Raw genomic sequence first — 26,776 nt, 5'->3', positions numbered from 1 at the left:
GCACATTACTCTTCCGTTATAGCTAAAGCCTACGCTGTACTTGGACTCATCAAACGCAACACTCGTGATTTCAGTGATGTGTATTGTCTAAAAACACTATACATTATACTGGTACGCAGTATTCTAGAATATAGCGTTACCATTTGTATCACACCATACACATTGATCGTATCGAACGGGTACAGAAGAACTTTATCAGGTTTGCACTTCGTCGGTTACCCTGGCAAAACCGTTTCCAGCTTCCTCCATATGAAGATCGCTGTATCCTCACCAATCTCCCTACACTGCGAAACAGACGGATCTTTCTGCAACGACTTTTCATTTTCGACCTTCTAACGGACAACATAGACTCTCCTGCGCTTCTAGCAAAACTCGATTTCAACGTTCCGGGAAGATCTTTCCGGAGAATTGATTTTTTCCGACGCTCAACACATCGCACGCAGTACGGCCAGAATAATCCTTTGGATGTTTGCTGTCAACTCTTCAATAATGTATAACATTTGTTTGATTTTAATATTAGTAGAGAATCGCTTAAATTAAAAATAGGATTAAGTTAGTGTATAGTCTAAGTCTGTGCTATGTAACTTTTTTAAATCGAAGACAATGCAATACAATATAACATTGGATGTTCTAATGAACACCCACTTTCCTGGGTCGGTTGCGAAAGGCGAGGATTCGAGAGGTCAGGATTGTGATGGACTCCGTCTTAACAGGACTTGTGAGGCATCACAAAAACTGGCCTGCCAGATTTTCACACCATCTCTAATTAAATGGGCTATCAACACCTTCGAACCCTACAAATCTCCCGGTCCTGATAACATTCTTCCAATATTTCTCCAAAATCCGGTAGACATAATTCTTCCGAATCTACTAAACATCCTGAGAGCCATCAGTCTTATACTTGGGCACTAGGGCATTGCAAAAAAAAACTTTTTTTTTGAATTCTCAAAGGCCCCCCCTCCCATATTGTGACAAATGTCAAAATAAGCTTAGATGCCAAATTTCAGATCATTTGGACAATTTTAGACTCCCGCAAACTTCGCTTGAAATTTTTGAAATTGGTACTATGGGAAAATATAGAGGAAAAATATACTAAATGCTATAATTTTTGAAGCAGCAATCAGAAAATTACAATTTATACCTATTTTTAAAGGAAATGACCTAAGATATTTAGTGATATCTAGAAAAATAGGGGAAAGTGGGGTACTGGATCATTTTGGCCCCAAAATCCCCTATTTTTCATAATTTTTCTGCTCGAACGGAACCTTTTTGACCTTTGTCCGAATACGGGAAGTTGGGGTTATAGGGCCTTTTGTCATTAATATTAAATTTTATAATTTTCTCGTGCATATATCTCTATGTTTCTTAAATCAATTTTCATCAAATGTAGCTTGTTGAACGCGAAAAATTTTTATGAACACGACAAAAATGAATTCGTTAGCGGTAAAATTCAGAAACATCAAATTTTTGGACATTAACTCTACAAATCACATTTTTTTCGTTAAATGTCCTAATACCTCTACTTCCCCTATTTTTCCAGGATGGAAACTCTTCTCATGCGATCCACAAGCGTATTTTACACTAAAAGTAGTAAATTTAATAAGAATTTTGTTCTTAAGTGGATTTAATATGTGCAAGTTTATGATTAAAATGTGAAATTGAGACTTTATATCAGAAAATTTGATGTTTCTGAATTTTACCGATAACGAATCTATTTTCATTCTGTTCCTAAGGATTTTTCACGTTTAACAAGGTACATTTTATGAGAATTGATTGAAGAGTAATAGATATATGCACGAGAAAATTATAAAATTTAATATTAATAACAAAAGGCCCTATAACCCCAACTTCCCGTATTCGGACAAAGTTCAAAAAGGTTCCGTTCGATTTCTGAGATTTTTTCACATTAGAAAACTCCAAAATATGTATGATTTGCATCACGGAGCAGAAAAATTATTAAAAATAGGGGATTTTGGGACCAAAATGACCCAGTACCCCACTTTCCCCTATTTGTCTAGAAACAGGAATGTCTTCCATCAAATATTAAGGTTATTTACTTTAAAAAGAGGTATAAATTGTAATTTTCTGATTGCTACTTCAAAAGTTATAGCATTTAATATATTTTTCCTCCATATTTTCCCACATTACCAATTTCAAAAATTTCAAGCGAAGTGGACGGGAGTCTAAAATTGTCCAAATGATGTGAAATTTGGCATCTGAGCTTACTTTGACATTTGTCACAATATGAGAGTGGGGGCCTTCGAGAATTCAAAAAAAAAATTTTTTTTCCCTATTGGGCACATACCTATAAGCTGGATAGTTAGAAGTTAGAGTAATATTTATTCCAAAAACGGGTAAAAAAGACTTGACACTACCCAAGGCCATTAGACCTATTAGTTTGACATCAACACTTCTGAAACTGATGGAAAAACTGCTGGAACACTATATTCGAACGGAGTACTTATCAAAAGTTCCGCTAAACAAGTACCAGTTTGCATATCAAAAGGGCAAAGCTACGGAAACAGCCATACATACCTTAGTGACACTCATTGAGAAAACCCTCGATTTCCAGGAAATTAGCAATTTGCGCTTTTCTTGACGTCGAGGGTGCTTTTGATAATACGTCCTACATATCAATTCACAAGGTCGTGACAAAAAGAGGAGTGGAAAAATCGATAGGGGACTGGATTCTTACAATGCTCAGGAGTCGAGAGATCACAGCAACGTTGGGAGACACGAAAGCAATTATAACAACCAATAGAGGCTGTCCTCAGGGAGGTGTGCTATCATCCCTGCTCTGGTCACTACTGGTGGACGATCTTGTCGGTGATCTGACTAAAATTGGTTTCGAGATTCTTGGATATGCAGATGACATTGTCTTAATTGTGAGGGGACAACATGAACCTGTACTACGCGATCGGATTCAATTAGCCCTAAACTTCATCATGACATGGTGTTTCAAAGTGAACCCTGCCAAAACGGTCATTGTGCCGTTTTCCAATAGGAAAAAACTAAAGTTGGTTCCCCAAACTCTCAGTGGAACTACAATCAACTACGCAGAAGAAGCGAAACACCTAGGTGTTATCCTAGACAAAAAACTGAATTGGAGCTCGCACCTGACAAACGCCACTAATAAAGTAACAACGGCACGATGGGCGTGCAGTAAACTCTTCAGGAAAACTTGGGGTCTTAAACAGAAGTTGGCCTAAGGGATTTACACGACCATCGCCAGACCACGCCTAACTTATTCCTCCATCGTATGGTAGCCCAAAGCTAAGCAAAAGACCGCCCAAGCTAAACTAACTAAAGTTCAGAGGCTAGCCTGCTTCTCTATCACAGGCGCTATAAAATCAACATCCACTACAGCTATGGAAGCCATGCTTCATCTACCTTCATTGCACAAATATATTATGAGGGAGGCGGGACTTGGCTCTGAGAGGTTTATCTACGGGACATTGTCCTGCTAAGTATCATCTGAAAAAAATTGACAAAAGTCAAGATGACATTTGTCGATTCTGTAACTACGAGCCCAAGAGCTCGGAACATATTCTCTGTCATTGTGTAGTACTATTTCTTCGAAGGGAGCGATACTTCGGAAGGCATCTTATGACGCCATACCGGTCCCAAACAGATCCTTAGCTACATTAATAATGTACTATCCGGTTGGGACGACACATGTGAACAAACAAACAACTCGCTTCCAACTACATTGGATTCGGGCAATTTGTAACATGTAGAGCAAACAGGGGCAGCCACAAAAGATAACCTGAATGGTGGTCGCAGTGGCAAAGTTTCCCCTAACAAAAAAGCTAGGAATACAGAATACAAATTTAATTTTTTAATGGAGACTTATGCTTGGTTAAGAAATTCAGAGGTTTCCAACATTGGTGTAGCTACAGTTGAATCAAGGACAGGGGAGAGAAGGCGTATATGATGACATGGAAAGAAGAGCAGAACTTGCAACCTTCGGGCACACGGGAGATCAGCGACACAGTGCCTCAGTTTAGTAAATCGTCGAGTACCGGGTTGGCGGATGATATTCATCGTACCCGCGGGAAGTTATCAGACCATCGGGTCGCTCTCGCTTCAGTTTTCTTCTATGTAGGGCGATTGCGGTCGCATAGTGGCACTCTGGCACTGGCCGGGTCTACCAGGTAGGACAGAGAGCGTCTAGAAAAGAGAAATAAAAGAGAGGGGCTAAATTGGGATGTTCATTGTTTTTTTAAAGATGTAAATAAGGGACATATAGGGGAGATGGCGATTTGCCAGTATATCCCGAACTGGGAAATTGGGTAGTCTACCTCGAGCCCGAAGGGAATTCTTTCACTGAGACCTGGCGTCATTATAACCGGCGCACGCCCAGACAACGTGCTCGATGTCGTGATAGCTCTCATCATAAGCGCACAGACTACTCTCTGCAAGCTCAATAGGCCGCAAAAGCGCATCGAATGTGTAGTGGTTAGACATGAGCCGGGATATTACACGAATAAAATCGTGACCCACATCCATCTCCCTGACCCAAGGCTTCGTTGATACCTTCGGGATAATGGAATGTAGCCATCGTCCAAGTTCACCAAGTTGCTTCACGTTTACCAACTGTTGAGTGTCCTCTGATGACAGATATTGAAAAATTCGTTGAAACAAATTGGTCTTTCGTATATGTCACCTTCTAATTCGCCCACCTTTGCTAAAGAGTCGGCCTTTTCATTGCCCGGTATGTTGCAGTGAGAGGGGACCCAAACAAAGGTAATCTAGTAAGATTTTTTTGATAATGTACACAAAAACTTCCGTATCTTCCCCAGAAAATACGAGAATCGTATTTTGGGTTTCACCGCACGAAGAGCCTTGATAGACCTGAGGCTGTCCGAAATGATGAAATAGTGATCTGTGGGCAAAGTGTCGATGATCCCAAGGGTATACTGAATAGCAGCTAATTCTGCGACGTAAACTGAAGCAGGATCATTGAGCTTGTATGAAGCGGTGATATTACCATTGAAGATACCGAAACCAGAGGACCCATCGAGATTTGATCCGTCAATGTAGAACATTTTGTCACAGTCGACTTCTCTGAATTTGTTATAGAATATATTGGGGATCACTTGAGGGCGTATATGATCCGGGATTCCACAAATCTCTTCCTTCATGGATGTATCGAAGAATCTAGGAAACGGACACGGTGGGGATGGTACGAAGAAAGATTGATGCTCTGTGCCATGTAGTCGAAGTACAAGAACATAAATCGGGTTTGAGAATTAAGCTTTAACTTGGCCTTGAGACGGTCAAAATCGCAAGTTGCCCGAATGTAACTTTCCGGTATTTTAGCTCACTCGCGGACAATAGCTTTCTTCAGCGTCTCGTGCAGGCACGTAGTCATAGGGGACGGAAGAGAATTAAAGTTCCACTCCCCCCATTTCCAGATATAAATTTAAGAAAAAAACATATTTTCCACAAAGTTGTATCTTGTTTGGTTTGAACAAATCGATGAGAGAATGGTGAGGGAGAGTATGTGTGAGAAAAACAGTTCCTTTCATACTGTATGACTCGTCGGAAGAACAAAAGAAACTGTTAAATTCATTCTTGCTGTGGTAATCTGTCGAGATGTGAGTCGCAGACACAAGAGGTGGTGCTCCAGCCAAATACGGAGGTGTTTGACACCCGGTCTTTTCGCATAAGACACACAAGGTATTCGTGATGCGAAAAGTTTGCTAAAGGTTAAAATGGAGGTTATGCTTACGGAAGTCATTTTTATCGATTTCGATCATGTCAGGCATTCAATGCTGTGGGGGTATGGAAAATGTCCACGAAGACTGTTCATTTTGTTTTGTCATTTAAAAAAAATGTAACAAATTTGTATCGTCGTTGGTGTGAGCGCTTACCAAAAGGAATCAGAGGGAATGCTACGAAACGAAAGCCCAGAAAAAAATTATGTGTGAATCAGTTGATTCAATCATCTCCAACTAGATCCAATTCCACTAATTTTGGATTTGAAAGCTCGGGGTTGAAATTACGAGCCAATTCAAAAATCCATAGGATACTTTAATTTTTATGTTATTATGATGAAGTTTTAAAACGTAAAATATAAAAGATCATAATGTCGTTCAGAAATGAGATATTTCTATCAAAATTTCACATAAGACTAAAGAAGTGAATAACATTCTGTAGTTGAAGTTTGAACGATTTTCAGTCCCTCTGCATCATAGAAGGAAAATTTTCTGAAAAGCCATCTTTATGAAACTACCCGAATTTTTTTTTCGGAAAGTGCACGTGGACAGCGTAGGGAGGGGGGTAGGGGTACATCAATTGTCCACGCTTGTCCACGGAGGGGGAGGAGGGGTTCAAAACCGAAGGTTTTTTTGTTCACGTGGTATATGAACGGTCCCTTATCGGAAAAAAATCGCAAGCGCCTTCGTACATATTGCTAAGATCATATCATTACCTCTATTATATTCCACGCGGCTTTATCCTGTTACGTAACGCCCCGCGGAAAAGTAATTCTGAAAATGCCTATTCGGCATTCTAAAATGAAAAGACAAAGCGCGTGAGTACTTAGCTAAATCATAATATCTACCAAGATGTATCCTGATTCATTTCCCTACCTACTAACACCAATCCTATCCTGCGACATTTGTGGATGATGCAGAGAATTCTTCGGTCATAATAGTCACAAGTGTTGAACTAACATTCCCTCCCATCCCAAAATTGACCAGCATGGGCGTGGCCATCCACGTTATTCATCACACTAAAATCCCAACCCCTCTAGGTTGCACGTTGAGTTTGATGCACTACTCCCAAGTATCATACAATTGGTTCAATATGCAATTTCAACAGGCTTTTATCAATCACGGGAAACTCACGGGCGATTAACTAAGCTAAGCTAAGCTATTGTATTACATTTGGAATTGTTTTCGTAAAGAACTTCTTCATCACATCAGAATTAATTATTTATGCAATAGTTTTAAAGCCCCTCCCGAAACAAAATCCTGACTACGGGCCTGGCCGTGGCGGTCCGAATTGACCCGTGTCCCCCTACAGCATAACAAATACAACAATCTCGTTTGATGCTGAACCGAACCGAAATTTCACTACAGCAGTCACCCCGTTAGCTAATCTGTATCTTTCTAATCAAAAGACAACATTCCTTAATTGATTGATCCGCTGTAATCGCCAGATAAAGTCAACTCAAATTTCAATCCGGCCCGTCATTGCTCCTCGTTTTCGTTGCCATGATATAATATAATTTCTCCAACCAAACTCGATACGGCGAATCTGGCTTCCTAAGCCAAAAATATAACCCGCTCCGCCACCCCCCCCCCCCCCCCTACAACAGATGCTGCATAATCTAGGTCCCATTTGTATGCGAAGATTTTACCCAAAATAACCACGATGTCAGACAGAAATAAGTTCTTCCACGCAGAAATGACGCGTTTGGAAGAACATACCCACATCATTCGCCGATTTGGCGTCAGCGGGATGAAACGGATTTGGCCTAAGTTCCAGGTTTAGCTAAAAGCATGTATCTTTATTTATGGAGTTCAACTCGGTAAGCAGTAGTATAAAATGTACCGGATGGAGCACACTATGCAACTATTCTTACCTAGTAAACAATGAGAGCAATTACGTATTCATGGTTCGTTTACATTCTGTAATCAATTTCCTATCGGAACAATTATAGGGTAACTGCTCCCTAATTCATCTTAGCTCCTCTATTCATCTCACCCATTTGAACACATTAGTTAGAACAGTATCTGCTATCTCTATTCAACGCATTAGCTCAAATGGTAGGATGAATAAGGGTACGTTGTACTCGACTTTTCACTTCGTTCAAACACGAGCATTTTACATTTGCCAGGCAAAAGTTTTAACTGTTCTGCTTCTTAGGAACGTAGCAAAGATGATGACACCTATTTAACCGCAATCCAGTCACTCTAAGTCGAGTTATCAACGAAATAGTGTGACATACTGACTAATGAGATGAATAAGGGCTCGTCTACCCTACCACGTGATAGTTATGAATAAATCAGTTGAACATAGGGCGTCCCGCACTGGGTGGTTTTCTCACTTGCTTTCAAACGGTGGACGGTGAAGGACTTTGAGCCGTTGACAAACTCATTAATTTTTCAACCCAACTGCGGCCAAAGTCTTGGTACTTTCTTCTTTCTTGTTTCCGTTACCGTTTGAGGTCTATTATGATCCGATTCCTGTGTTTAAATTTTACCTTTAGTACGAAACCTGGTTTACCAGTGCATTTAAACCTGGCTTATGCTTTAAGCGAGGGTGAAGAAATCGGCCCAAAACTATTCTAATCTAAAGCTGGCAACGGTATTTTCATTTTAGAAGGTAGTATTACAAAAGGCTCAACACCCTACTGTTTCGTGTCGTGAATTTAATTATATGTTTTACATTCACTACCTTCTAGGAAGGAAAGTGTGCTACCGAGGAAAATGAAAGTCTCTTTTGAAGCACATTCCTACCAGGGTTAGATGACAGCAGAAAAAAACGAAGCCTTACAACTCGGCTGAGCGGTGATACACATATACGGAAAACGATCGTTGAAAGGAAACAGCGAAATCCATATTGTTTTGTCAATAATTTCAAGAGAAAAATCGAAAGGTTCTTTAACGTTCATCTTATTCAAAAAAAATTTTTTGGCAATTGCCTATCTATACACTTAGAAAAATTGAGAGTTGTAGCGTAGGCCGCCGGTGGCCACTGGTTTTGTACGACGGGAGCAGGGTGGATTTTCCTTACAGACGTAAGCTATTTCGTTTTCTTTCGCACAAATATCGCACAGATTTTCGAATACTTGATATGTCTTTACTTATCCGACTGACCTAACGCGGCCGCGCGAGAACAACTTAAACGACTGACTTATCCGACACGCGCACGCCTGCTATCCGTGCGGTCACTAACTGACTTAATACGACTGACTTATCCGACTTGACGCAAAAGACTTTTATCATTTCGTCTGTGTAGACTGCTCTCTGAGAGAGTCTCAGACCTAAACAAAACATTCTTTCCACGCTCGCGAGAGTAAAGACCCCGGTGGATGAATCAGTAGTTCACTATGACTCATACTCGGAAGCCTTTACTTTCTATAATAGCGTCGCCGTCTGCTGCTGGCAGCAACAAACTGTGTTTAATTAAACAAAGTGTTTATTCTTTTCCGTAAGCGTATGGCTTGGAAAGCGCGAGTGCATCAAAATATCAGCTTAGCTTAAGGCTGTAGCTGGTGATGTAACCCAGGAAATTAGCTTCCATGGTGCACCACTTGGAGAAATTTTCCAGGGTTGATGCTGGCCGAAAACTATGGGCGCTGCAGAGTTAAATTCGGCGTCGTCAATATTGCGACGTGTGGTATCTAGCGGGCTGAAATCTCTCGAAGTATTTCAGCAAAGATTTGACACACTGGGTTTCTGTTCTCATGTCGTAAGAGGCTATTAAGAACAGTTCAAGCTGTGGTCCACTAGGAAGTTGATAACAGATTATCTTTGTTCGGGCAAAACAAGCCGTTAGTTTTAATGTAGGACCCATGTTTTCTCCATCTTGCAGAGAAGAAGTGTTAGATGTAACTCTCTGCTCTGACGATATGAGTTGGAAAACTGGTTCATATCCAACGACATTATGCTATCGCTCTACTTGGCGAGTAGGTTTCATTGGTAGTTTCCAAGGATTGATTAACCGAGTGATTTGGATGAGGTCGTGGATAATCATAGCAGCAGCATATCAAAAGGCTGGTCCACTTTGAGTTTTGCGTGCTTCAATAGACGTTGGTGGAATACCGAAATCAAAAAGTGACCTTTCTCCAACCTTGCTTGCACGCGATAAGTATTGAGACTGGAAGACTCTATAATATACAATGAACCGAAGCATTGTTGAAGAGAACACCTCTGCGGTTGTTCTTCTTTTCTTTGATTTTGATCATTTTTTTCTCATTTTACACCTCTTCTCTGCCAGATCGTGCATATGTTGGGTGATTTGCTATATTAAGTATATGAAAATTTGTGCTGCTTAAACAGTCCCTCAATTCGGTGCCTCTCAAATTGATATCTGAGCTGCCTCAAATTATGTGGTGGGTATGCATCACTGCCGAATATGAGTAGAAACTCATTTCTGCCACAGTATGATACAACCCTTTTCAACTCATCAGAACGTGATGATTCATTATGCGGCGAATATGCCGAACAATAGACGTATTTCCTGTTTATGTTATCAACAGTCACATTGACTGTGACAGCACAGATATCATGAGTTTGAGGTCGGATAAAACATATGTGTCGATAGCACTATTCACAAGTTTACATGCACGAGGCATTCAGCGTGGATTTGTCATGCAATTTTGTTGTAAGCTACGAAGACGGGGTTGAGTAGCTTTCCAACATAGAAGTTTCCTTCATGGAAACACGTTTCTTGGACCTATGAAAGCTTTTGCTTCCTGCAAAAGGCGGGATAGATTCATAGTTGCTGTACGTCTATGCTGAAGATTAATTTGGGCTACTCGAACCATGGTCGATCAGAGCATTGCACGCTTCATCACCGGCACTTATTGTACGGCTACTAGAAGATACCAAACACGTTGGCTTACAATCGCCTATAGGGAACCCCGAAGTGGGTATTAGTGACATGACCATCATTTGAAACTCACGATTTGCGAAGAAACAAACGTCCACTGTGTAAGAGATTCGCTTAACACAGCAAGCACAATACCCACGACACTCCGTGCGCGATGGAGAAACACTTCGACTCGAGGTCTCCTGTTTTCAGTCACTTCTTACGACATGAGATTTGGAACCCAGTGGATCGATTCTTGGTTTATATACTTCAACCCGCCATATGCCACACGGCCTCTAGGCTGGTTTAATCTGGAGAAAGATGATAGACTGTTACTGGACCCCAGCCACAACAGCACGCACGTAGCTGATCTGAAAATGTATCATGTTGTAACAACTATCGTAGTCTGTTGCGCAGTGAAAATGAACCTCGAAAGGGTCACTCATCGCACGCAGTGCGGCCAGAATAATCCACTGAATGTTTGCTGTCAGTTCTTCAACAACGTTTATCATTTATTTGATTTTAATATTAACCACAAGTAGTTCAAATTAATAATAGTCTAATTATAATTTTTTCAGTCTGTGCGATATAATATTTTTAGCTTGAGCGATTCCGTCGTTAATGAGGAATGTAAAATACGCAAAACACACCTTAATCAGCAACAAGGACCAAAACAATATGAATTCGAAAATTTCACACGTGCTTATTATATTATTAGATATTTTGAGCAGGATATGTAGCTCCCTAACGTGACCACGCGAGCGGGAACTCCCCTTTGCCCACCTCGAGCCCCCCGATGGCTTCCATTAATTTGTCACGAAGTTCCAAGTAGAGCCTCAAAGTCTCATTATCGAATGAGACGTTTCATTTCAGAGATACACAATTAAAACCATAGCTTTGCTTGCACCTCGTAACAGTGATTGGATTTCGACAAATTATAAACATAAACCAATATCACGATAACGAACTGTTCTGAAAATCTGTCAATTCTATAATCAGTAGAGCGTAAGTAGCCGTTCCGTTACGCAACACTCAGCTATATTCAATGTCGAATGCACATAATAGGGTTTAGTATGTGATATCGGTAAAAGGAACTAAAAGCACTTGCTCACCTGTCATAAAAGAGACATCCTTCTCAAACGAAGACAAATTGGCTTCATTGGTTTGAAGTCAATATTCATCATTCCACTTCGCATAAACTGATTCCATATCTTCGCAAACCAGCATATTTCCATCCCTTCCATTTGTTCATTCGATTACTCGTCTGTCTATACCGAAGGTAACAGCACTTCCATCAGAACTGAACTCGGTCGATGGTTTAAGTCCAAAGCTGAATTGAAATCCTACACCCACAATAATCCACAAAACTGACATGAGTCAATCAGTCATTCAGAATTTCGCGTCCAGCAACCATTCGTACGGAGGCTTGATGGAGAGGATTCAACACGATGCCGATTGCTGACAGATACACAATATCGAAACGAACAGAACGAACCGGGCAAAGCCCGGGTCGTATGCCGAGCCTATTCCATTGCTAAAAAACAACAAAAATGATTCCTATTTCGCTTCGATGAGAATAATAATATAATAGAATAAAAGGGCCTAGCGGCTTGTGGTAGGCAACGCCAACATTCACAGTGGGCCAGAAAGGAAAATTGAAAGACAACAATACCTCTAACTCTGTAGGTAGGTTAGTGTTGCTTTCTTCAGAAAAGTATCTTGGTTTTACTTATGCATTATTTTGGTGATCTATACCATTTTAAATTTTCAGTTGAATTGGTGGCGCTGCGATACTGAACTTCTTATTTCGCATCTTTAAGATTTGAATTCTTTGGTAAATTTTTAGAACGTTTAAAACTATGAAAAGTTTTTGAAAATAGTTTTATATTTCTATCAGTACTGGTAATATGCCTTTCTTATGAAAGTGATTTCGAATTTTTGACATGTAAAGTATGAGCGAAGAAATGGAAAAATATTTTATTTAAACAATCTCAAAAACTTGCAATGTTTGGCAAGTTCTTAAGGTCATATATGATGGACCTTCGTTAGTCTATCATATATGTCCTACCATACGTGAAAGTGTGTCGGATAGTTATTTAGATATAATTGAAATATATTGACTTGAAACTTCGAAAATAAATCCTCTCTAAACGAGCTGCCGCTAATGCTCAATTTAACATTTAACATTTAATTGATGACTTCAACTCCGTAATAATATTTCAGAAACAGAAGAATGTCCAGAATCCGCCCAAAACCTGCTGAAAAAAGTTAGATGAGCTACGCAAACTGCATTTTATCAAAGAGCTGGCATTGAACATCCTGAAGGACGCTAATTTATTCTTTGAAATATAAAATGTAGCTGTATGTTATTTACACCCCTGCTGACTAAAATTTTGTCAAAGAAACAGTCTCTAAAATTCCAAATAAGAAAGTAGGAATCACTGCACCAGCTATGCAGTGAAAATTCTTACAATTTACATCATCAAAATAAGGCGTACTTGGAACCAAGATACTTCACTGAAGACAGCACTTTAAAAATACAGCCTACCCAAAGAGGTTTGGTCTCACTAATTTCCCTTACTGGTCCACTGTGCATTGAAGATCTTCAATTTTTTAGTCAGTTTTTCATAAATGTGACACTGCTCGTATTGATATGCTTCGATTTCGATTTTCAGTATTTATTAATGCATATGCCAAATATCAGCACACTACTTTACTGGGAAATGGGGGAAGCATTGGAGCATTGGAAATTAGTCCGAAAAGACACATACCCAAAACAAAAACATGTTCAGCAAATGTTGAAAGTTCCCATTTTTTGTTGAGCAATTATATTTTTTTTTTATTCATTTCGTTTATTTGATAGGCACAAATGCGTTAGCTTGGCGGTGCCAAATTCTTTTGTTTTTACATTTTGTATATTTTAAAACTAGGAGGTTACAATGTTGAAATATTTTTTTTAAAAAAGAAAAATTTTACAGCTATCTTAAGACTAGAAATAAGATTCTATATACAAGAGAGGGGGCGAAAGATTTTTTTTATGAAAAAATTTTAAAACAAGGAATTCAATAGTAATAATTTTTAGGAAATATTTACAGTTATCTTAAAACTAACAATATAGTTTGCTACACAAAAGGGGGAACAGATATTTATGAGAAAATTCGCAGGTGTTTTAAGACTAGGGATACAATTCTATTTACAAGATGGGGGACAATAGTTTTAACAAAGAGGTAAAATTACAACCATCTTAAAACTAGGAATACAGAATACAAATTTGAACTTTTTTAGCGGAGACTTATGCTTGGTCAAGATATTCAGAGGGGGGCTGTAGAAGCAGTTGTATCAAGGACAGGGGAGAGAAAGCGTAGATGGTGACCGGGAGAGAAGAGCAAAACTTGCAACTTTCGCTCAAAGGGAGATCAGCGAAAGATTACCGCCTCAGTCTAGTAGGTCGGATTGGCGGATGGTATTCTTCGGACCCGCGGGGAATCTTTCAAAAGTCATCGGACCTTGAGTCGCTCTCGCTTCAGTTTCCGTAGTGGTAAGTGCGACGGCGGTTACATAGTTGCAGTCTGGAGCTGATCGGTCCCACAAGGCAGGAGAAAGCTTCTAAAACGAGAAAGAAAAAGAGAGGGGCTAAATTGGGATATTTGTCGTTTTTATGAAAGTATAAATAAGGGACATATAGGGGAAATCACGATTTGCCAGTATATCTCGGACTGGGACATTGGGTGGTCTACCTCGGGCCCGAAGGGAATCCTTTAACTGAGACCTGGCGTCCAAGTACCCGGCGCATACCCAGACAACGTGCTCGATGTCGTGATAGCCCTCGTCACAAGCGCACAGACTACTCTCCGCAAGCCCAATACGCCGCAGATGCGCATCCAAGGTGTAGTGGCTGGACATAAGTCGGGACATTACACGAATAAAATCCCGACCCACATCCATCCCCCTGAACCAAGGCTTCGTTGATACCTTTGGGATAATGGAATGTAGCCATCGTCCAAGTTCACCATTGCTCCACGAGGTTTGCCAACTGTTGAGTGTCCTCTGACGACAAATACTAAAAAATTCGTTGAAGCAGATTGGTCTTTCGTATATGTCACCATTTAATGCGCCCACCTTTGCTAATGAGTCGGCCTTTTCATTGCCCAGGATAGAGCAATGAGAGGGGACCCAAACAAAGGTAATTTGATAAGATTTTTCAGATAACGTACACAAGGACTCCCGTATCTTCCCCAGGAAATATGGGAATTGCTTTTTGGGCTTCATCGCACGAAGAGCCTCGATGGAGCTGAGGCTGTCCGAAATGATGAAGTAGTGATCTGTGGGCAGAGTGTCGATGATCCCAAAGGTGTACTGAATTGCAGCTAACTCTGCGACGTAAACTGAAGCGGGATCATTGAGCTTGAATGAAGCGGTGATAGTATTGTTGAAGATACCGAAGCCAGTGGACCCATCGAGATTTGATCCGTCAGTGTAGAACATTTTGTCACAGTCGACTTCTCGGAATTTATTATAAAATATATTGGGGATCACTTGCGGGCGTATATGGTCCGGGATTCCACGAATCTCTTCCTTCATGGATGTGTCGAAGAATACAGTAGAATCAGAAGTATCTAGGAAACGAACACGGCTGGGAGTATATGAAGAAGGATTAATGCTCTGTGCCATGTAGTCGAAGTACAAGGCCATAAATCGGGTTTGAGAATTAAGCTCGACGAGCCTCTCGAAGTTTTCAATCACCAACGGGTTCAGAATGTCGCATCGGATGAGCAATCGATATGAGAGTTCCCAAAATCGATTTTTTAGCGGAAGAACGCCCGCCAGCACTTCGAGACTCATCGTATGGGTCGAGTGCATGCAACCCAAGGCAATGCGCAAGCAACGATACTGGATTCTCTCCAGTTTGATGAAGTGTATGTTCGCAGCGGAGCGGAAACAGAAACACCCGTACTCCATCACCGACAATATCGTTGTTTGGTACAACCTGATCAGGTCTCCTGGGTGAGCACCCCACCATGTTCCAGTTATTGTTCGGAGAAAATTGATCCTTTGTTGGCATTTCTGTTTCAGATACCTAATGTGACATCCCCAGGTACCTTTAGAGTCGAACCAGACCCCGAGATATTTAAATGTGAAAACCTGGTTGATCGTTGCACCCATTAATAGAAGCTGGAGTTGCGCCGGCTCACGCTTCCTAGAAAAAACAACCAACTCAGTTTTCTCCGTGGAGAACTCAATACCCAGCTGAAGAGCCCAAGCAGACAAATTGTCCAAGGTATTTTGTAATGGTCCTTGCAAGTCGGCAGCTTTGGGCCCTGTAACAGAGACCACCCCGTCGTCTGCAAGTTGCCTTAGCGTGCATGAATTGGCAAGACAATCGTCAATGTCATTCACGTAAAAATTGTAGAGCAGGGGACTTAGACATGAGCCCTGGGGAAGACCCATGTAGCTAAATCGCGAGGTTGTTAAATCGCCATGCGAAAAGTGCATGTGCTTTTCAGACAACAGGTTTAGCAAAAAGTTATTTAAAATTGGCGAAAGACCATGCTGGTGCAGCTTCTCTGACAGAATGTTGATAGAAACTGAGTCAAAAGCCCCCTTAATATCTAAGAAGACTGATGCCATCTGCTCTTTGTTAGCATAGGCCATTTGGATTTCTGTAGAAAGCAACGCAAGGCAATCGTTCGTCCCTTTGCCTTTGCGGAAGCCAAATTGTGTATCTGACAGTAAGCCATTTGCTTCAACCCAATTGTCGAGGCGAAACAAGATCATTTTCTCGAACAACTTCCGAATACAGGACAGCATTGCAATCGGCCGATATGAGTTGTGGTCGGAGGCTGGTTTTCCTGGTTTTTGGATGGCGATGACCTTCACTTGCCTCCAGTCATGAGGGACAATGTTACCCTCAAGAAACTTGTTAAATAAATTCAACAAGCGCCTTTTTGCAGTGTCAGGTAGATTCTTCAGCAAGTTGAATTTGATTCTGTCTAACCCTGGGGCGTTATTGTTGCATGATAAGAGAGCAAGTGAGAACTCCACCATCGAAAACGGTGTTTCGTTCGCGGTATCGTGAGGAGACGCGGCGCGGTACGTTTTCTGTACCGGGACAGAGTCCGGACAGATCTTCTTGGCGAAAGCAAATATCCAACGGTTTGAATATTCCACGTTCTCGTTGGTACTATTACGGTTACGCATACGTCGAGCCGTACCCCAAAGAGTGCTCATCGCTGTTTCTCTCGTTAACCCGTCGACGAACCGGCGCCAATAACTACGTTTTTTGGCTTTCATTAGACTCTTCATTCGCCTTTCTAACGACGCGTACTGTAGATAGCTAGCGGGTAACCCGTCTTCCCGGAAGGCCTTATATGCAGTGGACTTTTCCGCGTACAGCTCTGAGCACTCTTTATCCCACCACAGGGTGGGAGACCGTCCATAGGTATTCGCGCTGGGTACTGGTTTAGTCTGAGCTTGATTCGCACTGTCGAGAATCAAGCCAGCCAAAAACCTGTACTCTTCCTCCGGAGGAAGTTCTTGAGTGGATTCGATTTTAACGGATATCGCGGTCGCGTAACTCATCCAATCAATGTTCCGTGTGAGGTCATACGATACATTGATTGTTTCCGATGGTCTTGAACCGTTAGCAATTGAAATCACGATAGGCAAATGGTCGCTACCGTGGGGATCAGGGATCACCTTCCACATGCAATCTAACTGTAGCGAAGTCGAGCATAGAGATAAATCCAACGCGCTTGCGCGTGCTGGTGGTGTAGGAATCCGCGTCATTTCTCCCGTGTTTAAGATGGTCATGTTGAAATTATCGCAAAGATCTTGGATTAATGTTGATCTATTATCATCATGAAGACAGCCCCATACCGTACCGTGCGAGTTAAAGTCTCCCAGAACTAGCCGCGGTGCCGGTAAGGATTCCGTGATATTACAAAGCGTTCGGTGCCCTACCGAGGCTCTAGGAGGAATGTAGATGGAAGAAATGCAAAGGTCTTTACCTTTGATTAAAACTTGACAAGCGACAATTTCAATGCCTGGTGTCGAAGGGAGGTTAATTCGGTTGAAAGAATAGCACTTTTTGATCCCCAAAAGTACTCCTCCATAGGGGTTTTCTCGATCCAGACGAATTATATTAAAGTCGTGGAAGTTGAGATTTATATCGGAAGTTAACCAAGTTTCACATAATGCGAAAGCATCACATTTTAAACTATTTAGTAAAAATTTAAAGGAATCGATTTTCGGGAGGATACTTCTGCTGTTCCACTGTAGAACAGTGATCGAATCGGTGACCTCGTTCGCTGACTTAGCCATCGAAGGATACAATCGCTGCAAGGAGGGGCCATTTAGTAGTCAACTGCTTCAAAAATGTTTGCACTATAGGGAGAAAACGTATCAGAAGGCTTTTAAGAGGATCAGTAACATTGAAAGCTGTGAAAATTAAGTCCACTATGTCAGAAAATTTCATTAGTCCGCTACTGGACTGAGTATCTGTTTGAAAAAAGGGGACACTTGGGGTCTTGGATGTCCCTGGAAGTGGTGGGTACTCCTTGTTAGAATTAATATTTCCAAGTCCTGGAGCAAATTGCTTCGGCTTTTGTGCATCACTTCCGTTGGATTTATTGATTGCGGTTGGCGCACTCTGAGTGGACGACACCTTGGCACCCTTACGAGGCAATGTAGGGGAGGCTAGATTTCTCCTCTTCCTGGATTCCCCTGGGTTAACCAATGATTTTCCCTCTTGTGGGTCGTCAGATTCTTGCTCAACGCCAGCCAAGAGAGCAAAGGAATTTTCGGAAGGGACAGATGGCGAAGCATTCTTTAGCATTTCTGCATAAGAGTGCCTCGAGCGATCCTTAAAGGAGCGCTTAATTTTATCCCCGCGCTGCTTGTACGCCGGGCATGACTTAAGAGCATGCGGAGGGCCCCCGCAGTAAATACACTTCTCAGTTTCTCCACCGCAAGCGTCATCCTCATGCTCTCCCTCGCATTTGCCGCACCGTTTTTTATTGCCACAATAAGTGGCTGTGTGGCCCAGTTGCTTGCAATTGCTGCAGTTCATTACCCGCGGTACAAATAGGCGAACAGGTAGGCGAACCTTATCCAGGAGGACATAGTTGGGAAGAGCAGATCCGGAGAAAGTCACCCGAATCGAGTCTGACGGAGAATAAGTTGTCTTATCATCTTCAGTTTTTGCGGAATACAATTGCTTGCATTCCAGAATTTTCACCTTTTGAAGTGAAGGGTCCTTAAAGCAGCCAACCCCGTACTTCAACAGGTCTTCGCACTTTAGACCCGGTTCGGCGACGACCCCATCGATCTCCACAACTCTACAAGGCACATACACTTTGAATTGCTTCGTACAACGCTCGCTGCGAGCAATCTGGTTTGCCTGGTCGAGATCATTTACTATAACGCGTATCTTATTAGCTCGAACACGTGTTATCTGAGCCACGGACGGGTAGTTGGCAGTCAGCTCCCGTGAGATTTCTAGAATATTGGGCGATTTCGTGTTGGGCCGGAAATACACCACCCAGGGTCCAGTCGAACTGGCTGGGTATGTTTTAATACGGGGAGGACTGGGGGAATCAGGGGAGGGAGTAATTTCGGGTTTATCCGGTATATCCATGGGAATATCATTCCCATCCAATGTTACTTCGCCCTCGGCCATTTAGGCACGAGGATAACACGTGGTGTAAACGAGAGATGAAACTTATATTCAGGGGAAAGGGCAGAAGTAGAGACCGATCGGGGAAAGGGAAATGAAAGGAAAAAAAATATTTAGCTTATATAGCGGCGATTCCGGCTATTCTGGTATTCACTTCACCAGCCTGGGCACCGGCGAACAAAGACTGCCTCGAACAATGGTTGACCTTCACTGACAATTTATTCTTGTTCACTTTATGCACAGCACCAGAAAACGAACTGCTTCGATCGAGAGCTCGGAGAGTTATATGTTGAGCAATTATATGTTTCAAAGGCACCTATTCCAATTTCGCTTCCCATTTTGTAAAATTGACCCTAATCCATATTTCGGAACATCCCTTCAAAAGTGAGCTCAATATGATTGTAAATCTGAGGATTATTAGTTTTTGAACTCGGTATGAGTTTCCGTTGGAGTTTTTTTATGCAGGAATTTGATATTGGTTCTATCGTATGCAGAGGGACCAACTTCATATATGACTGGACCATACAGTCTATATTTCCGGAACCATATGTACGAATTTTATAGAAATCTATAATTTGATAATTTGAGGTTAAGTTTGTGAAGGTCGGCCCAACCATCTCCGAGACACTGATATGAGTTTGCTAAATTTAAAAGATGGCCACCGTTCCCGGGCACTTCTGGAACCGTTTATTTTGGTCAATGTTGTCAACGAGACTTCGGTTGGCCGTCAGTACTCGAGAACTGCTATCGCAAGTTGTTTGGCACCCATCTACCTTCTTGCATTAATCGCGGTATCGGTTTGAATTGGAATTGTCAATGTCAATGTAAAACTCCACAACCCGCAACACCGGAGCCGGAAGTCGGTTCGGGATGGAATTTAATAGCCGTTGGCGGGATGCAACACCTTTCATTTGAGATAAGGTTTGGTCAAATCGGTCATGCCGTCGTCGAGAAACCGATATGATTGTTCTTCTAAATTTGGCTTCCGTATTTTCACATATCAATGTGGAATGAAAAAAATTGATCATTGATGCGCATTTTGTTTCAGTAGATTTTCTAATATGATTCACCACAAAATTAATGTGGAACAAATTATGTTGATGAAATATTCAAATATTGTTCTTTGGTAAAGGCTTAGAACCGATGAAGCGCAATTCTTTATACATTATGTATTCGTCCTAATAAGGCCGATTTGCTGGCTCCTATGACTTGTGATTCAGATGGAGAATCCTATGAAACAATTTGAATGTCGGCGGCAGGATGTAAACCAACAATTCGGCATCTCGCTATATCTGTTGTGCCATCCTCGCTTGAGCATACGAACGGCGAAAGCCCTCCACCATACATCGACGAACATTGTGTTAAGAACGTCAGTGTATTAAACAAACCTACCTCATTAAAAATCCACTTCTTTTCCTACTATGAAACTGATTATTCTGTCGATTGTTTCACCAAATCTTATGGGAGTTTAACATTCACCACATCTTATGGGAGTTTAACATGACGCAACAATCGATAAAATATGAACGAAATCGTTTCATTAATCGGTCGACCTCGAAGCACCCCATTTGCTAGGTATACTGAGAAAGTTATGCAATAAAAAAAATACAATCCGTCGCGGGAGATAGCTGTTCTGCATATACTGTGCACAGTGCGTGGTCGGAAACGCCAAAAACGTGAACTTAATGCACTAGAGACCAAACCATCGAACATATTCACAGGGTGTTTTTGGAGGAATTGTTCGTATGAATATTCCCCGAAATCTGATAAAAATAGAATTTTGGCATGGCTTACTATGACCGAACTAAAAAATTAACTTTTTATGCTGACTAGGTAGAAAGTTAGTGTCTTTGACAAAGTTGTAGAAGTACTCGTAGTGCAGAATTTTCTTGAAGAAATGGAGCTTGTAGGACTAAAGATTATCCGTTTGTAAGGCTTTTTATATGGCAACTCCCTTAAAACAAGTTTTTTTAAATATTAAATTTTCCATTGTGACTTTTCGGCAATCGATGTTCTAGACAAAAGTGGAAGTATTAAAACCACATAGTATTGTTAAAGGCTGTATGTTCCACGCGATTCTCATCCAAACACAAAAATTACACTCACAATCTCGAACAACTCTGGGTAAATATTCGTGGCTCCTATACTAATCTCTGTGTGGGTGTTGTAATTATTCCCCCCGATTCCGCAAGTGATGTAGAAATTATTCACAAGCACAAAGACTCCGCACTTGACATCGCCACTTCCATTGAACCCAACACGGCACATCTACTATTTGGTGATTACCACCAACCTGGACTTCTTTTCCCTCCGGGTATGCTTTCCCAGACCCTTCTAAATCAACCTTTTCGAGGGCGAGTACTATCTTACTGGACGGAATGTCTGTACTGAATATGCGACAAATGTCTACAGTGAATAATAGGCGAAATCGAATCCTTGACATCCTGTTTATAAATGAAGAAGCTTCAATGAACTGCACCGTTTCAGAGGCACTTGAGCCTTTAGTTGCTGTAGACGCACATCATCCTCCACTTCTAGTAACGCAGATTTGTCCACACCTGGTTCTCTATGACGAGATGGAGGATTACAGGAAGTTCAACTTTTCGAAGACTGACTTCTCTAGACTTCATAACTCCTACAAACAATCGAATGGGAGACTTTCTTGAATTTCGCCATCGATGTAGATGCTGCCGTAGAAAAACTTTGCTTTTCAGTATACATGTGCCTGCACCTCGTCCCCGAACAAAACCAGTCCAACAACCGTCTACATAAACTGAAAAGATTGCGAGAAGCTGCGCTTTGACATTACCCTACTCGACGAAACCCCATCACAAAAAGGGAGTTCACTCTAGCCAGTAACAGCTACAAAACATATAATCGCTTTCTCTACTCAAGACACGTAGCACAAACCCAATCCAATCTAAAACGAAACCCAAAACAGTTTGGAAGTGTAGGGTTTTGACTAAATATACTTTTGCGTGTAACGAACACATTCTGAAGAGAGCTATCTATGGATGCGAGAGAGAGAGAGAGAATGAGGAGAAGGTACAACTCGCCATGGAAAGCGAGCAGTGAAAAGTAGGATGCCGAACGCGACAGTCGCAACGCAATTTACTTGGGCATAGATTTTAACGAACAATAATAAACGGTGAAATATAAAAATATAAGTGGTGTTTAATTTCCGGTAACAAAGGAGCCTACAATCTGGCGACGAGGAGTGAAATGGTAAGCAGTGGAATTGAGTGGCATTTTTTTTATTGTGAAATCAAAGGAAAAAAATATAATGGAATATGGTGGCGGCAAGAAATGGAAAATATAGCGACTGAATATGGTGGAGAAATGAAGAAACAGATCGTGTGCGAAACGCGGTGAGGTTTAATAATGCTGATTTGATTAAGCTTGTGATCACGATAAGTTTATGTATCGATTCGTTTGGAAATTACAATAGATTAAAGGCCAAAATTAGTGACGCCGTTCACGGTGAAGAAAAACAAACATGAATGTGCTAGTGACGAGTGCAGAAATAACGCCAAACACATACATCTAAGCTGAACTTTACTGTTGTATAACAATACTGTTGCAGCTTCAGGTACGTGCTTGATTATATATTTGTTATCCATTGTATGCATAGCAACAAGTTAGGATTTATATGGATTCACAGACAACAAAAAAATGCGTTACGGAATAGTAAACCTTTGAAACTGAATCAATATTTAGAAAAAACGAATTGTGCCGTTTAAATAGGTGAATCAATAACGTCCATGGAATGATCGAGCCAGTAGCGTTCATGTTTTTTTTTGTGAACCAGTAGCGTTCATGGTATGTGTGAACCAGTAGCGCTCACGATTTATATGGATTAGTTGCGTACATGACCAATGAGAGCAGTTTAGCTCATGAAATGGGTGAACCAGTAGCGTTCATGGTATGTGTGTAGCGTTCATGATTTATATCGATTAGTTGAGTTCTACAAGATGACGACACGAATGAACTCACGATGAATGAAGTTCATGTTTGACAATTCTCGGTGGTTTGTTTACTTTGTCAGTTGCGTGAGTGCGAGTGCAACGGGTGCTCATCTGTTACATTCGAACTCACGTAACTTCCATGTAAACAAACCACCGAGAATTGTCAAAAGAAGTTCATCTGGCTCATTTTGTGGGGTTATGTCGTTTGGTGTAAAACCTAGTTGCGTACCAGTGAGACCAGTTTCGCTCATGGTTTGTGTGAACCAGTAGCGTTCTTAAAGTATTGAACCAGTAGCGTTCATGTTATATATTTGCGATCCAGTAGCGTTCTTGAAGCATCGAACCAGTAGCGTTCATGATACATATCTAAGAACCAGTAGCGTTCAAACTGTATGAAAACCAGTAGCATTTATGAGATTATGGAACAGTAGCGTTCATGATATGCAAGACCAGTACAGTTCACGGTATATGTAAACCAGTAATGATCAAGAAATTTTTTAAATCTGTAGTTAGTGATGTTTAAGTGCATTTAGGATAAAGTGATCGATTGGGAAAATGCGGAATAAGTCAAAGAACCAGAAGCGTTCACCAAAGCTCTACAAAACATGTTGGAATGAAAAAAAAAGGTTTGGAGCATTGAAGCGACTCAATGTGCATTTTGAAACAGGAAAATCAAATATTGACATTTTAATTTATTTGGGAAGATTGGACTAATAATGCTGCCGTCATTTTCCATTTATTTTGTTTTATTCTTTTAATCAATAAAAAAATGAATGCGCATTTTAACCAATATAAAAAAAGTAGCATGCACATATAAAAAAATAATTAAAATAAAAAAAAATTGCAGATGGACGAGTCGCGACCAATCCCACCTTTCAAATGCGAGGCGATTGAGAAGCATAGGCTTTCGCGAGAATGGGAGGTGTGGAAAGGTTCCCTAGAATGTTATTTTGAGGCGTACGGAGTCAAAGATCAGCGAATGAAGAAAGCAAAGTTATTGCACCTCGGAGGAATAGATCTCCAACGCATTTTTAGAAGTTTACCTGATCACAATAAAGTACCAATGGTAACGCTAGAGCCCAAAGTTTACAATTTGGCGATTGAATTGTTAGATGGGTACTTCCAAAGCGGTAGACAAGATATAATCGAGAGAAGAAATTTGAGGAAACTCAAGCAAGAGTAAGGTGAAAAGTTTTCCCATTTTATGATGCGTCTACGTCAACAAGCAATAAATTGTGGATTCGAAAAGCACTCGGTAGAAGTCAGCGAGATTTTGAAGGAGATTTATCTCATCGATGTTGTGGTTGAAAATTGCTATTCAGATGCGCTGAAAAAAAGTATTTTGAAACGAGACAGATCATTGAGAGAGATTGAAGAGCTTGCCGCTACAATCGAGGCTACAGAACAACAGTTAAAAGATTTAAAGGATACTACCGATTCTGTGCGCGACAAAGCAGTCTACGATGTTAGATATACCAGGAGAAGCCAGGCGGCAAACCCTGTTCCTGTGTACAATCCGTACAGATTTGACCAAAGACGACCAGCTCTTAGCAAAACTGGAAAGGATTTTCGCCCGAACACTTGTTTTTCTTGTGGTAAGGACGGGCACATTGCAAGGTCGATTAATTGTCCGGCAAGAGGCCGCACATGTCGTAGGTGCCAACAGCTGGGACATTTTGAAGCAGTGTGTCTAAAACAAGGTTCTAAACGTAGAGGGACAATGCCCGTAGCGTCAAATTTGAAAAGAGCATACAATGTCGAACCACCAAAAGTAGAACAAATTAATAATGTTCCCGAGAGGAACGTTTCAGTAGAAGACAAGGTATATTATGCGTTTTATGGAGGAAACGATATTAATGTACTGCCCACTATGATTGGCGGCATAAGAGTAAGTATGCTGGTTGACTCAGGCGCGGATGCTAATCTCATTACAGTGAAAACATGGGAAGTTTTGAAGCATGAGAAAGTAAACATCATTAGCTCAACTAAAGGTTCAGCCAAAATCCTGAAAGGATATGGAAGCGACAAAGCTTTGAAAATTGTTGGAACTTTTCAAGCGGAAATTGCCATCGGAAAGAGACAAGTGATTGCAGAATTTTTTGTAGTCGATGGTGGACAGAAAGACCTGTTGGGAGACTTCACTGCAAAACAGCTTGGTGTATTGAAGATCGGTATAGAAGTTAATAAAGTTGTTGACAAATCACTTGCTGCATTTAATAAGATATCAGGTGTACAGGCACGCATTCATATGAATCCAGAATATAAACCAGTTTTTCAACCACTGCGCCGAGTGCCTATTCCAATGGAAGATGCAGTTAATAGGAAACTCGAACAACTACTGTTACGAGATATCATTGAAGTAAAACAAGGACCAACTACGTGGGTGTCACCAATAGTTGTTGTTGGGAAAGCATCCGGAGAACCTAGACTTTGTTTAGATTTGAGACGTGTCAATGAGGCTGTGGTACGAGAGCGTTTCCCAATGCCCGTTGTAGAGGAATACATAGCTCGACTGGGCAAAGGAAAGATTTGGAGCAAATTAGATATCCGCGAAGCATTTCATCAGGTCGAGTTAGCACCGGAATCGAGAGATATTACGACGTTCATAACAAGTCGTGGCCTTTTTCGTTTCAAACGACTGCCATTTGGGTTAGTGACGGCTCCTGAGATCTTCCAGCGGATAATGGAAGAATTACTATCAGGATGCGAGGGAACTTTTTATTATTTAGATGATATTATCGTGGAGGGTGAAACGAAGGATATTCATGATGAAAATCTGGAAAAGGTAAAATAAAGTGTTTAGTTTTATAGTTCATGTCATGCATACTGATCTCTTAGAGAGAAATAAAATTTCACTTGATATGGTATATTATGTATTATTGTTATTGTAGGTCTTAAAAATTCTGAAAAATAGAGGTGTGGAATTGAATACTGAAAAATGCTTGATAGGTGTGAAGGAGCTGGAGTTTTTAGGCCATCAAATTTCAGAGCAAGGGATTAGTCCGTCTCGCGCGAAAGTTGACGCTCTCTTGTCATTTCGGTCACCGACGACGGAATCAGAAGTAAGAAGCTTCATGGCACTAGCGAATTACATGAATAAGTTCATTCCCAATCTGGCTACGATTTCAGAACCATTAAGAGAATTGATAAAAAAGGACACAAAATTCGTGTGGGGTCAAGTACAAATAGATGCTTTTGAATTAATTAAGAATTCAATGGCAGCAGTGACTCAGTTGGGGTTTTTCGATGCCAAGGATCAAACTAGTGTCATGGCAGATGCAAGTCCTGTCGGTTTGGGGGCTGTGCTGTTACAAACAAATCAACATGGAGATTCACGTGTGATATGTTTTTCATCCAAATCATTAACAGAAACGGAGTCCCGGTATTGTCAGACCGAGAAGGAAGCATTAGCGTTAGTGTGGAGTGTAGAACGTTTTCATATGTATCTATATGGTAGAAAGTTTGACCTTCTGACAGATTGCAAAGCTCTACAATATCTATTTACACCAAAATCGAAACCGTGCGCTCGAATCGAAAGATGGGTTCTGCGATTGCAGGCATTTGAATATAAAATAGTACATATTCCCGG

At 41.1% G+C, this 26,776-nt stretch overlaps 2 protein-coding genes across 2 annotated transcripts in view; both read left to right on the top strand.

Annotated features, from left to right (window-relative positions):
- LOC131684026 (uncharacterized) overlaps nucleotides 1–26,776 on the top strand; it is a 216,194-nt gene that overhangs the window by 32,183 nt on the left and 157,235 nt on the right. The window lies entirely within an intron of this gene.
- On the top strand, nucleotides 24,395–25,981 carry LOC131680613 (uncharacterized protein K02A2.6-like). The gene has a single exon (XM_058961327.1). The coding sequence runs from the start codon at nucleotides 24,395–24,397 to the stop codon at nucleotides 25,979–25,981; it is 1,587 nt and encodes a 528-aa protein (XP_058817310.1).

This window comes from Topomyia yanbarensis, chromosome 2 (assembly GCF_030247195.1).
Source record: "Topomyia yanbarensis strain Yona2022 chromosome 2, ASM3024719v1, whole genome shotgun sequence".
Classification (NCBI taxonomy): Eukaryota; Metazoa; Arthropoda; class Insecta; order Diptera; family Culicidae; genus Topomyia; species Topomyia yanbarensis.
This window is presented reverse-complemented; position numbering and strand designations above follow the sequence as displayed.

Coding starts and splice junctions, on each gene's coding strand:
- LOC131680613 (XM_058961327.1), top strand. CDS start 24,395: ATGCGTCTACGTCAACAAGCAATAAATTGTGGATTCGAAAAGCACTCG.